The sequence below is a fragment of the Thermobia domestica genome, chromosome 2 (assembly GCF_964235325.1).
Source record: "Thermobia domestica chromosome 2, izTheDome1.hap1.1, whole genome shotgun sequence".
NCBI lineage: Eukaryota > Metazoa > Arthropoda > Insecta > Zygentoma > Lepismatidae > Thermobia > Thermobia domestica.
Window position 1 is genome coordinate 162,185,790 of NC_137455.1, and position 19,393 is coordinate 162,205,182.

A 19,393-nucleotide genomic window follows, 5' to 3' on the forward strand; every position below is an offset into this window, starting at 1 on the left:
GAAGTTTCACCTTAGCCTAGATAAATATTAAAATTCATTTTTAAGAATGCTGAATTTTTCATACATGAACAAGATGATACCAACGTTGACCTGTAGATGGCTCTGCAGGAGATAAAATATGGCCACTTTCATGTCGCAGAATATCGCACCTACATTTGGATTTTAACACAAAGTTTTTTCCTGCTAATTCCTGTAGGTAAGGGAAGATCGCGTATGGTAATTATGAAGATAATGTTTGTGTTTACATCAGTGACATTGTTTTGCGCATAATTTAATAATAGCAAGAAAATTACAATAATTGATTTATTCAAGTAGGCTGTCGTGTAAGTCACAAGAAAACATAAATAAGTTTATGTATTTATATACATAATTAAACAAAAAAGCTGTAATTCTAAATTTTCTTCATTCGGACAGACGGTAATCAAAGGCCGTGCAGAAAGTCCCGAAATAATATGTGTACCTCTTTTAAATACAAAATATAATATGTCGTGTAAGTCACATTTCTTTCCCTGTCGTGTAATTCACATTATACGTGTCGTGTAAGTCACATTTTGTTGCAATGTTCCCACATTACCAATAGTAGCTAACTGCAGTAAAACATATAAACAATAAATTGATAACTCAATTAATGTATTAGGTGCCATGTTTAGTGTAAGAGAATGAAAGATAAGGAGGATAAAAGCAATATTATGAAGTATGGGTATAAAGTATACTTGACTGGAATATAAATGTAACAAATGAATGAAAAATTAAACAATATGAATCAATGTGATCTAGAAAGAAGTTTTTTTTAAGTGACAGGAAGTATCTACTGTCTCTGAAACAATGCCGGCATATGTGGTTCCGAAGTTTCTAGCTTCACATACTTTTAATACTGTAATTGGTTTTCTCGTACTCTTTCGTTGTTTTGGAAACATGCTTGTAAATTGGTATTTATTGCCTTTAGGCATCTAAAGCTCAGGCCGGTATAGAACGGAGGTGGGCATGTGGGAAAGGATTCGTTCAGACCTATTAAAAGGATATCATCTCGGCGTTTACCTGGTGTGAATGAGGAACACCTCACTCAGGATTGCCAGCTATATGTTTTAAACCGCAACCTACCGAGCCAAATCTAGCACTTTACTACTCTGTCACGCTTCCTTGATAGAAAACATGCTTATTCAAACGAAAATATGTAAGTCACAACAAAGTTTACTTTAAGATTATGAAATTAGGACATGTCAGATATGTAACACTCGTCTTTTCTATTGCATTTTCAGATATGTCTAGTTCAGAAGCTGAATGGAAGCGGAAATAGAGAAGTTGCAAAGAATGATATTGCATCAAATGGATTTTAGTGGAAGTTACTGTTTTATGTACCAAGAAAAGATACAAACCGCTCACTGGATATCACACAGTTATACTATGTAAACTGCAATAATATATTTTCCTGAAGACAATGAAACCACAGAACATGATTCGTGCGTAATTATATCTGATTGTATGCATCAAGATATGTTTGCAGTTTCTTGTTTCAATTCTACACTTATGGAAGATTTTTAAGGGTGTCATCCGGTTTTCCGATCAACAATGTGAATTATCAGTCTGATGATGGTGTACATTATTCACTTTGCTCAATAACATTGCAGAAAGTTGAAATGTCTTGGCATTTTTCGGCTACGAACTATGGAAAAGGCTCTCAAAGACAAATTGATCCTCATCTGCTTTAGAATTTATTGAGAGAGCACGCAAGTTATGTCCGAACATTAATGTAATATACTGTAATAAAGAGTATTACTTCAAAAATTTTTGAGTTGATGCGCCAATGGAAACATCATAAAGAAATATGTAATATTCCAAAAACACGAAACTATCACTACTTTTATTGTTTCAGCGTATACTATTAAATGTTCTCTCATCTAAGATATTTCTTCACCACGAAGGAAGTTGATTTCATTCCAGAACAGTTCATTGGCGCATATGAAGGGAATAAACGCAGCGAAGAAGTGATGAAAATACTCTACTGGAGACTGGGTATTGGTACCCTTCGTCGGAAAAAGAACTATTAAATATTTGTTACATGTCGAGAAAAGAATCAGAAGAACTGTATGTAACATTTCTTCGCCATTACCATCAAGATAAAGAATTTTATTGGTCGCAACAGAAAGATTAGGCCTATGTTGCATTAACAGACGTCGATCACAGACATAAATTAGAATTTGACAAATTTTGCTCGAATAAAAGAACTGTTAACTTCCCTTTATCTCTCTAAATCATTAGTGCCACTCTGTCTGCCAATAGATTTTGAAAGTGTAATTAAACGAAGACATGATGTTAGACTTGTCGTGTAAGTTACAAATTTACGTCGTGTACGTCACGTTATATTTGTGGCATATATTTTAAAATAAATACAGAAAATATAATAATTTTCTTTTCGTCTTGTAGCTTGGTATCTACTTAATATATACAAAAAGTTTTAGTTTCCTTGAAGCAATAGAAGAACAGAATTTTCAAATAGTTAACCGTTATTCAAAACACGATGTCTCCTACTGTCGTGTAAGTCACGAATATGTTTAGAGACTTGTTTCAGCCATTTTGTTTACATATTTAAAAGCTGCAAATAAAAATGAATGAAGGACTTATTGCGCCTTATTTATAACCTAAAACTTGCCCATGAAAATATCTTATAACTTTTCTAATACATAATATTTACTGCCGTCTGGCGTCTTTTGTCCTGTAAGTCACAAATGGAATTAGCCCATATTTAATATGTTTTCTGGCATAAAGTTTATTTAACCACATGCGCTTGTTTCTGCTTACACGGGAGGGTCCCACAAGTTGTCGCTAAAATCTGATTGCCATATAGCACATCTGATAGAGCATCATGAGAAATGAACATGAGCAAAATTTAAGGTGCTATGGACCAGAAGGATAGGAGCTAGGGGGATTCAAAATTTGAATATCCAAAGAATTATATCCGTTTAAAGTAAATATCTTGAAAACCGTTAAAGCAATCAAAACAAAAGTTGCACAATATAACGAGAACCAAATGCCCTATCGAAAACCATAAACATTGTTTCCATAGGTGAAGCAGTGTTGCTAACTCAGCAAAAAAATGTTATTATAAATAGCATCATACGCACGTTTGCACAGATTTAAAATGCACTATTATCACTAAACATAATAGTGAAGTGTAGTGGTACAGTGTTGCACGCTATTGGAGCTACATGTGCTGAAAATGTACAATGGAGATGTCTGATACGTGCGAACAAAGGGTAATAAAAGAATGCATTAGAAAATAGAGAGGATTTTGCAATATACTTCTGTAGCCCTTATAAATAAGTAGACAACTCGCGAAAACAAAATGATACACGCGAGGAAAGAAACACGTGTTTTCTAATTCTGTAAACTGGTTCTCCATATTATCTTATCAATATTTGGAAGAGTACTTTCTTGGTTTATGTCTTTCGAGTTAAGTAACACATTCTTTTATTTCCTCTCCTACATACTATATGATTATGTTTATACACCGTAATATTACCATATTTACATTGAAAATATAATTATTTTGTTACCATCTCATTTCGTTTTTAGTCAGACCGGACAGTGGTGTGGTCTAGAAGGCTAGACAACCGACATATTAGACATCGCGGGTTCCAATCCCGCCTCGGACATGTTTTTGTTGTACTTTTCACCTTACATTTCATTGTTATCTTTCTCTTTCAAAGTAATTCGGATCTCACTTTGTACTCCTATATAGCTTCGAAACTGACACAGGACGTAAAAACTGCATCACTCAATTTCGTTTTTCAAATGTATCAATATTTTGTTACACTGCTGACATTTTGCTATGTTATACTATCTATGTTATGCATTTGAACTAAATTCATAGTATGAGACCCAGATCCCTTTATTACCATCTGTTGCCAGGTATCAGACTTCTCCATTGTACCTTTTCAGCACACGTAGCTCCAATACAGTGCAACACTGTACCACTACACTTCACTGTTCTGTTTAGTGGTAATAGTGCATTTTAAATCTGTGTATACTTGTATATGGTGCTATTTATAATAAAATATATTTGTGCTGAATTGGCAACACTGCTTCACCTATGGCAACATTGTTTATGGTTTTCGATAAGGCATTTAGTTCTCATTATATTGTGCAACTTTTGTTTTGATTGCTTTAACGGTTTTCAAGATATTTATTTTAAACGTACATAATTCTATGATATAATTCTTTGGATATTCAAATTTTGAATCCCCCTATCCTTCTGGTTCATAGCACCTTAAATTTTGCTTATGTTCATTTCTCATGATGCTCTTATCAGATGTGTTATGTGGCAATCAGATTTTAGCGACAACTTGTGGGACCCTCCCATGTTAGTTCCCCCAGTTCTGTTTTTAGTTGAAGGCCAGTGAAGAAAAAGCGAATATCTTAGATCAATGGAAACTAGAAGCACCGATAAGATTTATCTTTTAGAGCACGACAATTGCCAAATTCTTGGTTCCAAATTACCATCAAATGTACAAGCGCTCAGGGTGTTATTTTACAACCTTAGAAAAGCAAAGTTTACGTCATAGTGCATCTTTAGTGATAAAAGAGGTTGAGGATTTTTTGGGAAAAAAGCCCATATCCCAACTAAAATATTCCAACACAGTGTAGAGGACTTGGAAAAACCTTACAACGAATGGAGGTCTTTGCAGAAATCTCCTGTTCGGCGAACTGAATTACAAAAGAAAAAGGAGGAAGACGTTCTGGAAAAACTGAATGATCTCTTCGACATTACTCATTTTTCTGCTTTGGATCTCATTGATTATGAAGAAGATAATTTGTTTCTTCTTAGTCAAAGGAAAGAAGGACGACCTGGACGCATGATTGGAGCTGACATTGTGCTGCTGGAAAGAGAGAGATCGAAATTTATTGCAGTTTTGGATGCAAAGTTAGTAACCGAGATGTGGTTCATATTTTAACTGCTGTTGCCGAAGCATTGAATCAAGATGTAGATGCCTTCGTTATAAATAGATTATCTATTCGCCTTTGTCGTCAACATTTGTGTCAGATAAAAGCTGCAACTTGCAAGTTTTTTTTTTTTTTTTTTTTTTTTTTCGGGGTGAAATTGAAAAATAAATACTGTTACCGAGCATTGAGATGAAAAGATACTTCCTGCATTAACAAAGACAGAGTTCGTTGACAGACTATCGGTTATTGTTACTTTCAATGATTACTAGCACTTCCGAAATTACCATCTGCCACAGGAGAACATCAAGAGATTGCTGTGCATAATACTTTGGAAAAATGTGGACTTGTTGATAAGTTGATATTTGCTGAGACACAACCTCCGCAATTACTGGACAAATAAAACGTGCCTGTATGTAGTTGGAACAATATTTGGAAAAGATATTTTATATTTGTTATGCAGGCATCACATTTATGAACTCATTTTAAAACCTGTTTTCGAGTCAAATATAAATTATCGTTCCGGACCAAACATTTCTATTTTCATCGTTTTCAACAAGTTTAGAGTGATATTGACAGAACTAAATTCAAGCCCAGTATACAAGATGAACGCATTCAAGAAAAACTACAAGACACTGCCAATGACGTTTTTCAGATTGCTATACAGAATATCTAGGATAACTTACCCAGAGAAGACTGCCTTGAACTTATTGAACTTGTTATTTTTCTCGGAAAAGTTCCACTCAGAAGAACATCATTACGTTTCCCAGGAGCTTATCATCATGCCAGATGAATGGCAAAAGCCATATATTTCTAGAAGAGTTTACTCTTCCGTGATTCATTTTCACTGAAGTAAAAGCCTGATTCACTTTCACTTATTATTTGAGATTCACTTTCAATTACTATTTATTCTTGAAAATCACAGGAAAGAGTTTGAAAATATCGCTTGTAAGTGCTTATTATTTTATCTTTATAGGTGCCGCCATCTATTGAATAATTCAAAAGCTCCCAATAAATGATCAAAACCTTTAGGCTCTATGCGGCACCATTTATCCTCATTCGATTTGAATGAAATTTTGCACAGGATCGACAAGTGGTACCAAATGAAGCGGTGTCCCGAAAAAACAATTACAACGTTGTAAAATAAGGACCATCCTAATGTTGGATAAACCCGCACCAACAACTGACCTTTGCCTTATCTCCATTCACATTCAAATCAGTGTGAGGGCCAATTGTACACACACACACACACACACACACACACACACACACACACACACACACACACACACACACACACACACACACACACACACACAAAGAAAAAAAAAAGGCAGAACTTTCTTAATTACCTTTATATCTCGAAAAAGATAAACAAATTTGTAATGTCTTTAATTCATCATTCAATCTTTATCACTTGGTTCATTAACTGATACTGAATTTTTATACTCGCTCGGACAACTACACATGGAGTGCACAAGAAACTGCGATTTATACATTTGCATTTCAAACTTACACACTTAAGTTCCTGACAGCTACACAAGGTATTCTCTAAACAGGCCTTGCGAATATCTTCGAGTGTTTTCAAAACTAGTCTTAAAATTTGGTCCTCCAAGTACCATCCGGAGTCTTCTGGCCTTGGTAGATCAATCTCACACTTATCAGCGTTTCAAAAATTGTTGTTTAGTAATGGGATCTCTTTATATGTTGTTTCAGAACATCACTAGTTGGAGGTAATCTCTCCAGGCTGCATTTTCCTAAAAGTAGGAGCCTAGCTTCATCGCAGGTCTTCGCATTAACCTTAAGGAGCTTTGTGAAAAACAGTTCTGCAGATTCAATAGCGTTTGCTGATAAAGGAATCTGTCCTAAGGAAAATAAAAGGTCAAAGTTTTCTGATATGAGTAAGCAGACAGTTCTTGATCTTTGAAGTTCCAATTGGATATGACGTTATGCCTCATCCAAGTGAAGCGTGATAAGCCATTAACTCTCTTCTCATTCTCAGATAACTGGTCGCAAAAGTGGTGAATGGAATAAACCTTCGTCTTTGAAATCCCGCCATCATGTACAATTCTTTCCAAGAAATTCTGTCATAATGGTGTATCAAGAGCAGGAATACATCGGTGTCTCTACTCATCACAACAATCGTTTCTGAATTGCGATTCACAGCATGAAGTATCATTCTAGAATCTGCTTCATATTTTCCTTCAATATTTTGAACATCGAACGCGAAGCATTACTTCACAGTCTTCTGATTTTTAAAACCACCGGAAACAACAACAAAGAGTTCTGAAGGTGATAATTCCAGCAATGCACTATCTACTTATCATCTACTTACTCAGAGAACTGTGATCTTTTATATTTCCTAGGACAGATTCCTTTATCAGCAAACGCTATTGAATCTGCAGAACTGTTTTTCACAAAGCTCCTCAAGGTTAATTCGAAGACCTGCGATGAAGCTAGGCTCCTACTTTTAGGAAAATGTAGCCTGGAGAGATTACCTCCAACTAGTGATGCTCTAGAACAACATATAAAGAGATTCCATTACTAAACAACAATTTTTGAAACGCTGATAAGTGTGAGATTGATCTACCAAGGCCAGAAGTCTCCGGATGGTACTTGGAGGACCAAATTTTAAGACTAGTTTTGAAAACACTCGAAGATATTCGCAATGCCTGTTTAGAGATTACCTTGTGTAGCTGTCAGGAACTTGAGTGTGTAAGTTTGAAATGCAAATGTAAAAATCGCGGTTTCTTGTGCACTCCAATGTGTAGTTGTCCGAGCGAGTATAAAAATTCAATATCAATTAATGAACCGAGTGATGAAGAAGACTGAATGATGAATTAAAGACATCACAAATTTGTTTATCTTTTTAGGATATAAGAGTGGTATAACATTATTCAGAATTAATTCTAGAAATCAAATAATTTGTTCTCTTATGTAGAGATTTCTTAAGTATATGGTTTCCTTCTATTACGTTTCTTGTTATAGGTTTATTGTATTATAGCACTGTACACAATCATAATAATAGCCAAGTACTTCTTCTGTAAATAAAATTTAGCAGTTTAAAAACTGATCATTTATAAAATGTGTTACGCATCTTATTTTTTTTTTTTTCTTACTGTTACAGTAAGTATTAAGAGGGAAAGATGGTAATACATAAAAACGTGGATGGCAAATTGTTCATGATTCTCTCTTGCGGGCAATTTTAAAATCTGGTTCCTGCTAAATTTCGCTCAGTACCATTGTAGTACATACATCGAAGGACTTGTAGCAAAAACAACCCTTGTCGAAACAAGATTTTTTCAGAAAAATAAATAGAAAGCTGCATGTTTGTGCATGTTTTAGAAGGTATCAGAACACGTGCAGATTTTCTCATACTATGTACTAGAGAAAGCTCTCTTTTCATTCTTTAGAGAAATGTTCTGTTCTGACAAGGGTTATTTTCCGAAAAGACCCTCAATTGATATTAAAAATGAATATTTTTAATTAGATTATAGACAGACTTAATCATCAGGATTATATACTTGCAGGCAGACAAGATTATGTATATATTTATCGCCATCAGCTGGTAATATTACCGTTTATGGGAAGGTAACTTTCGGGCCACGCCGTGATCAGTTTCGCACACGACAGAATGAAGTCGCTTATAACTCAGACACTATTAGTCCTACACTAATATAAGTATACATTTTTTGAAAGAGCATAAAATGACGAAAAGCTTTTAGAGGAAACATTTTTCAGAATTCGATCTTGTAAGGAATCTGTAACTAAAAAACTGACGCAACGCGCAACCAATACTGAGTAAAAATGAAAATAAGAAGAAAACCATTGTATTTACCTCAAAAATGCACTAGAACTGAATTGTAAAAGACAATTAGACAAACAAAATGAAAAAAGTTTGGATGCTCTAGCTCCAATGGTTACGGAGTTATAGTGAGTAATAGAAACGGCTAAAATTTCGGCTTTCTCCTACTCCCCCTCCCCTCCTGTGAGGTATTTTTTGGCATCCGGCATTTTTGTGATCAGTGATGGGCGTATATTTAAAAAATATCGGATGCCAAATTGTTACATGATTTGCCCTTAAACTCGAAAAGGAGAGCACTTTTGTCAAGTTGATGCCTTGACTATTTTGTTCAAGCCTTTATTAACAAATATATTTTAAAATGAGAAAAGTAAATTACAAACTAACCTGGTGCCTTGACATAGATGAAAGGATTAAAGTAACTCCTCCTGATTTCATTATTTCTCCTTTTACATTATCATTGCCAGCTAGGACTTTAATTAATTTCAGGCAGTGTTTATTTATTGGCTGAAAAACAATATTGAGATCATAATCAAACAACCATTCAATGGAACTTAATTGGTACCTAAGGAAGTTGGTTGGAATATAAAGATTGCAACCTAATTGCAATTCTATTTTACTTTGAGATCATATATTTTGTGTAACACACTTAAAAATTCGACACGCAACTATTTGAAACTTTGTACAAAGTAAAATGCACAAGTTGGTAACTATGAACATGATAACTTAAAAGCATTGTGCTAATGTTGAACTACTGCTTCCTCATTACTAGAAGTTAAAATTGAAGATTCAATATTAATTATTCATGAATGAACAGGTTCATGATGTAAATACGATTATCGATTATTATAATTAAATTTATTGAAGAACTACATATTATAATATACAGTGTCACCAAAAAATATACAAACTAAAATTATTTAAAAACACTGCACTACCTCACTTTCGGGATGGGTGACTAGAAGATTCATGGTTGTCTTATACGCTCCAGCATCGTATACCTGTTGACAGTATTCATTTCTCACAATAAGTACTGAGAGAGCCGACAGCAAAGAAATTGACGTATCTTTGTCATCTTTGTATTCTGAAAAAAATGATCTAGATTATACACGAACTTAAAATTGATTATATAAAGTCAGTATTAGTCTTTGACCAAGAAGGCTTCAAAACTCTCTTATTTTACATATTTGAAGTCACATTCACTCTTGGCATGCATGTCTTTCCACTGAATTTAAATTCGCATAATATGGAATTAGTGTAAACATTCGAACTATTTTAGAAACATACAAAGAACTGTACATTATAGGTTAGATATTACTTGATCATCTTAAAGATTTATTATACAACCCCATGTAGTAAATTATCCTACTCACAGTTATGACTACAATCATCAACAGAAACTCACTTTTTGCTCGTACTTACAGACATAAGTTAATTCGAATAGTAAACATTATTCGAGGACATAAGTTTCAAAACACAGATGAAAAATTATATAGATATAACGAGATTGTATATACAAGCTATACACAGAAACAAGAAAGAAAAAAACAAAACAATTACATTAATTGCTACTGTGAATTTTCATTAAATTCGCACCTATAGGGGGCATAGTGTAAAGAAAATTAGTTGATTCTTCTGTGGGTGCAGAAGTGGTCTTGAGGTGTGAGGAACAGGGTCACAGGACACTCAATGTCTGGTACGCTTGGGAGTGTCACAGAAGACTCACTTTCCGTCGCCAGTGAGCAAGCGATCAAATATGGATATGTTCAAGTGCCGTGAGCAAGGACAAACAGGCTGTTACTCGTTGTTCCTTGTTGGCTGCCAATAATGTGTGAGGTTCCCACTTCCTTATCCCATGCAGGTGCAGTCTGACTGTTTCAGCGGAAACATGGAACCTTTCAGCAAGTTCATCACACGTTAGACCACTGTTCTTCTCGATGGCTGCTTTCAGAACCTCGTCATCCAACACATCTAGTCGTTCACTGCGAGATTCATACAAAAGGAAATCTCATGAACGGGATTTCTGCAACCAATGCCTGGTGATAATTCGTTCATGGCATTCTCCCCAAATGCCTGGCATATGATGCGGCTTGATCATACAGGCCTACTTTAAAGTCATACAACAAACACACGCGAACAAATTGCTTTGATACCTCTAAACATTTATCTTCCACACTGGACGAGCTATGACTGCTCTGTGTGCGCAACGTGCCTGTATTACTGAAGGTCGATGGTCAGACTAACTCCTGATCGCTTGATAGGCACGTACGTCATTTCGTTTCCTCTTTGTAAGCGCATGATTAATGGGATGTCAAAAACGGTAAGAACTTTTTTGGTTACCTTGTAGTTAATTAAGTTTAAAATCTTTCAGATTTAAGCTTAACTGATTAGAAATTCAACGCAATACACACACGTTCTGTAAAGATTACACACTTAACTGAAATGCCTTACGAATATTTACTATTTTGATATTCTAGCCACTATCATGATTACATCGAAACAGTTGTGAGTTAACGATGGTCTTTAATATTTTACATTTTTTCTTGCAATAAGTAGTACACTACGAAGAACTTACAGGGAAGACAAGCACAACATTTCTAATCTGCAAGTATTTAAGACAACCTTGCCGGCTGGCCTTTCACTACAAAGTTCATTAGTAAAACTCTTAACAGTTAAAATTTACCTACTAACAACATTATTTAAAGAAAAAAAAGCGAAATCAAAAGATCGTGCAACCTATAGCACAAATATTTCTTGAACTAAAATACAAATCACTGAGCAAAGCAACGTTTATTTTAAAATAATAACTGTGTGACAGCTTCGCCAACTAACTGAACATACTGGCTTCAAGAGAGAGTTGCATCTAAATAGAAGAGGATGCAACTAATAGAACAAGAGAGAGTTGCACCTAAATAGAAGAGGATGCAACTAATAGAACAAGAGAGAGTTGCATCTAAATATAACAGATCCCGAAATTTCAGAACCATTTTTCGATATCCTGTTGTATTTAGATGCAACTCTCTCTCTCTCTTGTTTTTACATTGTCTGATGAAGCCAATATGTTCAGTTAGTTGGCGAAACTGTCACACTTTTATTATTTTAAAATAAACGTTGCTTTGCTCAGTGATTTGTATTTTAGTTTAAGTTATTTAAGATAGCAAAGTTAATATGAACCAGTTAGTTTTTGGATTGACTCCGGTGCTGACAAGGCAAATATTTCCTTTATTGTTGTTGTTCCAAGTGACAGGTGGTGATAATTGAGGCAACTAATTTGTAGTACAGCACCACAACAGCATGGTGTACACACTGAAGGAAATAATTCTCATTCGGGAAGAGTGCGTATGATTTTTGAGTAAACAAAACCACCTCGGTACACTATGCAGAGGCACATTCTAGGAAAGCATCTCTGAATAAATCGACTATTAAATGTACGTACGATAAATTTAAGAAAACGAGGAACGTATTAGATGCGCTCCTACGTGGCAGACTGACGGTTCTCACAGAAGACAAATTGACAGACAGCTGTGAGGAAATCTTACAAATGTTTCCTTACAAAATCAGAGTAGCACACGAGTTATGCTAGGTGTTTTTGTCAAGCGTGTTAAGTACTGTCAGTGGTTTATAGAACATGTACCTCATGGGAGAATTAAACAACTGGTTGGTCAGATAATGCTTAGCTTAATCTCAACGGGTACGTGGATTCACAAAATTTGCGTTTGTGTCAGGTGATAATACGCACATACTGTATAAGCCTCTTTTCTACGCCCGAAAGATCGGCGTATAGTATACTATGTCTCAAAAAAGAATTATTATTCTCTTCTTCAGCATGACGATCAGTAGTGATCGTTATCTTCTGCTGATCAGGCAATTTTTTGCTACTCTTAACTGATGAGGAAAAGAAAAGGACATAATTTCAACAAGACAGTGCAATCCTTTCATGCTCCTCATATGACTATAGAGTTTTTGAAATCGGTGTTACACAGGGCTCATCATTTCCAAACTACTGTGGCTACCCAAGTCTTCCGACCTCACTCCACCGGATTTTTCTTATGGGGTTATCTGAAGTCAGCAGCTTACACAACCTATCCGCATATTTTGGAAGAACTGCAGACTAACATTCAAAGAACTGTCACAACCTTTCACATGCAACGCTCCGGGGCGTGTTCAGGAGCATGACCAGAAATGGAAGTAAATGGTGTGCACTTACATCTTTTGTAGTACCTTCATGGCTTGCGTGACATTTTGATCACCTTGTACAACGCATATAATGTAATGTCTGAGGACGCGGAAAGAATTACTTTGCTACGACGTAATCCCAACATGTTTCTATGTAGTGCACATAGATTTTGATTTGATTTTTAGTTTATTGTCCCTTTGAGCAGCGAGGCAATATGAGACGTAGACCTACAGCTTAACGTAGGATCCGAATCACAAGCTCCCGCTGGGAATCGAACCCGGGTCTCCTACGCCAAAAGCGCGTATGCTAACCAGGAGCTCGTAGAGTACATAGAATACAGGTATACTGTGTGTAAATTATAAATTGCAGATTTTTCTTACTACGATATATTAACGTTGTATTTTTTCTAGTATAATATACTTCACGTGAATAATCTTAAAATGTAAGAGTTCGAATTGAAATGCGCTTTTACTTTAAATAGCGAAGTGTCGTTGAAATAGGTATAGTATAACAATGTAGTGATTGTCTCTTCTAGTTCTTCACAGCGTATACTGTTAAAGAAAAATGTAAAATATTAAAGACTCCTCGCTCGTAACTACTCCGACGTGATTAAGGTGGTAGCTCGGACAAAAATTAATCATCGTATACTAAAGATTCGCATAGCTTTTCAATCTTGGCTAATTTTCAGTAGATGATGACTTGATAGAGGATTCATTGAAGCCAAGTAATTGCACTGTAGATGACTTAGTAACAGTGTACCTTGTGAGAGAAATCTTCCTGCAAATCTCATTTTAGAAACATTCCTAAAACTTCTGAACTAGTATGTACGTAACTACGTACTTGTAATAGTGACAATATCGTAGCTTCGTAACTTTGCCTTTTCTTGTCATAAAAGTAGTGTTCATTTATATAATGATTGAAAGATGGGATAAAGATTAGTATCTCTTTCAGCAGCGAGGCTATATGAGATGTGGACCAACAGCTTAACGTGGAATCCGAACCAAATGAGCTCCCGCGCTGAAGACGCTTATGCTAACTACATAGTTACGAGAGAGTTCATCTATATAACGAAAAAATAATTTAATAACTAGGAATACTAACAAGGAAAGGACATTAACCTGTCAACGGGACTTCCTAATCAAACTTAGTCCATTCGATAAACATAACAAAGATACGTTCATGCACAAAAATTTAGATGCCATGGACAACGGAAAAAGTCCCTGGGGCCCACTGACCCTGTTAGTATAAAGAAAATCGTAGACTCGCAGTGAAATCGCTATTGCATCAACACTGTTCATTGGAAAGTCATGGTTTATAGTTCATTCTCTTCAGCATGAAACAAGCTTGCCAGGGGTGCTGTGTATTGGGGCTACTAACGTACTTGAACAGGGAAAACTCGGAGAATGTCGTGAAAATTGCCTCCAGAAATCCCTCCCATCAACTTTGGACCCCTCTAGAGTGGCCCCGGGTAAAAGCACACAATCCAAATGTATTTCAAAAAATAGTATAGGGAATAAGAAATGTGTATACCAAGTTTTTTTACTGATAGACGGAATAGGTATGAGAGGAAATCGGGTATTGGTATACAAGCATATCTATTCCGTCTATCAATACAAAGAAATATGGAAGAAATATGGACAATATGGCAAAACCAAAAGATTCAACATATAACTGGAATTGAATCAAACAGGGTAAAATCGATAGTAATTCTGAGTAGGCTATAAAGAGCTCTATGAGATGACACCTAGGTTTCATTCCACTGACATATTTCTGGTGAGACCCTTCCTGGTGAGACAAAATTGAACCCACGTCTCCGGTTCACCATGTTGGTGTGCCAACTACTATGATACCCCGTCCATTCCTGAACGACCGCTCTCTTCAAACTCGAGGTAGATGCTCAGACATTTAAATCATATGGACAGTACTAGAACTTCTGTTGTGTCTTGGCTATTCAATCTCTATACTATTGAACATCTATAAATTCGACACTATATTAGATACTGGAGGAATCGACCGATTTTTCCTTACATAGTATTCTCTAAGGTGAGAATTTAATGAAAATTCAAAGTGAAAATTCACACCTTTAGTTTTTATAGGTTTAGAAACAACTATAACTAATCCATATGTCAAAATAATATGTATCTACCGTATTTTCCGGCGTATCAGATAGACTTTCTAAAAATGGAATGAATTTTATATGCCGATAATTTCGAAGACAGCTTAGTGACTCAGGAAACGTAGTTGGGATACAACCGCTTTATTTACTATTTTGCACAGTATGTACGCTTTTCTCTGGATGCACCTGCGCTGCAGACATTTCCAGTTACGAGCACAATTCTTCGCTTAGTTAAGCATGGTTAACTACACATGTTTCTTACTAAAATATCACGGTCTAAAAAAACTAGGCAGTGAAATTTTTTTTTCTTTCTGAAAACTATATACAGAAAGTAAGTGCGTCTTATATGCCGGCAAATATGATATTTCGTAATATCTTTCACTCTCTTTCTTTCTTCTTTTTCCCCCCACAAAATAATATCATCACTTACTTGTAAGCAAGTCATTCAAAATGATCAAGCCTTCATTATCACTTGCAATAAACTTCGCATGATCATGAGCCTTCCCATAAGCACATCTGACATCATCGTCCAATATTAATGCCTGAAAGACTGCGCACACACCCTGAACTACTGGCCCCGTTGTATGTTTATTCTCTAAAATGCTCCTCAATTTCTGAACAACACCTGCGTTCACAAGATTCTGCCTATTGTCTTCATGCTTAATGCAACATTCTTTAAGCCATTTAAGAACACTTTGTAGCATCTCTTCATCATGTGATTCTTCCAGTAGTTTAACAATGAGCTGAATACCATCAGCATCAAGAAGATCCGGCTGGCCTGACATAAGAACACTTAACGTGTTCACAGATTCTTTCACTACGGCGGAACATTCTTCAAAATCTCCAATAGTTGAGATTAGATTTGTGTATGCCCCATTCTTCCCAGCAAATACTTTATGAGACAGTCCTTTCCGAAATTCATTTTTTAAAGTATTAAGATCACTTATAACGTCATCTATTTTAGCATCATTTTTATTAGTTCTCTTCTTCTCCAGGTTTTGAAGCACTTGCACCATAATAGGGCCATCACCTTTGAAAAAGCTGGGATCTTTGACGATATTACTGAGATTTACTCCCTGAAAAGGAGAAAGAAAAAAATAACACTTGCATTAAATTAATAAATTCAATGTCATGTTAAATTTCCACCAATTTCCGGCTGGCACAATAATGACAACTGATCAGTCGTAATGCGTTCAAATTGTAACACTCTCTCAACAGAGGGCCGCGGTGGCTGTGGTAGAGCGTTCACCTCTGGTGCACGGGGTCCCGGGTTCAAACCCTGCTGCCGCCAAGTGAACTTTGAGGTGGACAAATACCGTGTGCCTGGGTTTTCTCGGGGTTCTCCCGTTTCACCACACTTTCTTTATTCCACCATTTCATTCATTTCTCATTATCACCGTCTCCTTTAGCCTAACCGACATAAGCGTGGGACGTAAAATTTAAAGATTTCATTTCATTTTTTTCTCTTAACAGAGGTCGACCCCAGAACTCCGTACACTAAGGGCGCGCGTGCCAGCAACTAGACCAACGGAGAGGGCATTATCAATTGCTTAAAGTGAATCCTAAACGTTACTGAGGTTTGTATCTGAGCAAGTATTCAATCTGAAATCGAACATGGGATCAGGTACACAAGACACTTGGCCACGAGGTAGAACACTGTCAAGGTGTAGAAAAATACATGGGATAGGAAGAGAGTACATGACAAATAAATTTTATGAAAGACAGTATCAATCTGAAGAACGCCAGGACTTGAGTGTGCATCCGTGTAGGAAGGAAGGAAGGAAAAAAAAAGTATTTCACGTTTTATTCGAAAAAATTTTTACTTGTACTTAAAAAAAAATTGTAATAAAACAAACTACCTTCATGTTCAAAAAATCTTCAGGAACATACGTACTGCAAATGAATTTCAATTAAAAGGCATTCTAATTTAGGAATTTCCAGTGATGAAAATAAACTCCAAATCAAGCAACTTTCCCTTATCAACTTCATAAAATCTTCGCATGCTACCCGTGGAGGTGCTTGGAGTATTCTCAATAAACTACTGTATTCATCACTTTTTGTCCCGAAATTATTCAGATTAAGATTGCAATATCAACAACGAATGTGGTATAAGTCTTTTTATGGATTATACTCCCAAAATTTTTGCTATTTTTTCTTCAATGAAACCAAAATAATGTTTATGCTATATATAATGATAACCCTTAAAAAGGTACACTCATGTCCAAAATTATTGTCGCATATCTATAACTGTCTTCTTGTAAGAATATAATTTACTAATGGTTTTGCAGGGTACTTTTAATATTGATACTCTGTGTATAATCGAAAAATGTATATTTGTGGCAAATTTCATAGGAAAAGAATTATAAATACGTAAATTATAATGAATAAAATAAAATGTTGCTAAATGGACAAGATAATTTTATTTTTGTTTTATTGTTCTTATTTACTGCTCTTTTGACATAAAATTTGCCACATACATGTCTTTGCAGATTATACACATACTAACATTATAAAATATACCGGGCGAATTCGTTATCAAATTATATTCCTAGAACAACATATTTATAGATATGCGACAATAATTTTGGACATGAGTGTACATGCATACCGTAACGTATTAGCTTTTCTATATAATTAAAAAATAAAAAATGAAATTTCAAACTCAAAATGAATTTTCTGCGAATTTCCATACATTTGGCTTGAACTTACGAAGAAACCGTCTTATATAGCTTTGATTCTCAAATTAACATTGAACTTGACAAAATTAATCGTTAAGATAAGATCGACGTGTTCGAACGTCTCGAAAAGTTATGTAGGAATATTATTACCAACTAACTCTTCCATAATGCCTGATTCCCTGATTTTCTAACTCAATCATAATGCCAGAATAAGCTTGGAAAAATTAATGTGGATATGACTAAAAACACACTTTAAGTAATTCGAGAAAAATCATCAATCCAGTCTTCATTTTCTTTACTATTCTAGCGATAATAATATATCACTATTAGTTTTATAATAATAATAATAATAATAATAATAATAATAATAATAATAATAATAATAATAATAATAATAATAATAATAATAATAATAATAAGTTGCATTTTCACTGGAAAGAACTACTCATCAAATACAAGGATGAATTTGTCTCTAAAACCCAGAGTTTTTTTGTGTAGCTAGTTAATTCTTTTATATCTTACAGATACTAAGGTGAGAGAAGTCTGGTGGCAATTACAGCTTTCTACATCAACCCATCTGGTACCTAGAGCAATTTAAAGAAGTAGCATCGACTTGAACATTACTCCAAGGAGGAGGTGTGCAGTGTTATTTGTTTTCTTTTGGGGGAGGTGTTCAAAGGACAGACGCCATCTGACATTCATCGAGAATTGGTGGAGGTCTATGGAGAGAATACTATGTGACAGAAACAAATGTACGTGTGGTACAACGCATTCGTAAGTGGTACGAGGATTATGACAGATAATGACAGAAGTCACAGACCAACAACATCCATCACCGACAGAAATGTGTGTGACGTCGATGTCATGATTCGTGAAGACGGAAGAGTGAGGTTGCATGATACTGCAAATCTCATATGATTCAGTGAGGAGTATCGTCCATGACCAACTTTGTTTCAGGAAATGTGTGCACAGTGGGTGCCAAAATATCTGAGTGAGGACCAAAAACACCATCGACCTACCTCAGAAGATATGCCCGCAAAGAAAATTCATTTCCTCATCGCATAATAACAGGAAATGAAACCCCAATACCTCTATGGACACCTGAATCAAAATCCCACAGCATGACTTGAAAATATCCGTCACCACCGGCCAAAAAATTCAAGATCACAGCTGTCAAGAAAACAATGGCTACTTTATTTTGGGACCGTCAGGGTTTTACTTATGTTGAATTTCTGGTAAAGGGCACGAGCATTATTGCGGGCACATATTGCAAACCATGGACAGGCTAAAAGCAAGCATACGACAGAAATAAAAAGGGGTAATATGAGAGGGAGAGTTGTTACTGTATAATAATGCACGACCACATGCAGCCCAACGGACACGTACACACATCAACTGGGAAATTCTTGACCATCCTCTGTATAGCCCTGATTTAGTTCCTTCTGACTACCATTTGTTTGAGTCCCTAAAAAAACACTTCCGTGGACAGCGTTTCGATACACTGGAAGAAAGACAACAGAGTACGGTTATTTGGTACGGAACCTGGAGCAGCATTTCCTTGCAAAGAGCATAGCGATTTGGTATCACGTTGAATGCATGCTTGGACCACAATGGTTCTTATATCGAATGTTAATGTGACATGTGTTAAACATTATACAGTTTCAGATATTTATCTCCACCAC

The 19,393-nt window shown here is 35.6% G+C and overlaps 1 protein-coding gene across 6 annotated transcripts in view; it reads right to left on the reverse strand.

The window, feature by feature from the left end:
• LOC145676789 (armadillo repeat-containing protein 6 homolog) overlaps positions 1-19,393 on the reverse strand; it is a 63,246-nt gene that overhangs the window by 15,525 nt on the left and 28,328 nt on the right. For all 6 annotated transcript variants that reach the window (XM_081747593.1, XM_081747581.1, XM_081747588.1 and 3 more), the window contains 3 exons: positions 15,464-16,109; positions 9,679-9,824; positions 9,128-9,247 (listed from right to left, as the gene is read on the reverse strand). In XM_081747593.1, coding sequence (XP_081603719.1) covers positions 9,128-9,247; positions 9,679-9,824; positions 15,464-16,109 — 912 coding nt within the window. The remainder of the gene's footprint in view (positions 1-9,127; positions 9,248-9,678; positions 9,825-15,463; positions 16,110-19,393) is intronic.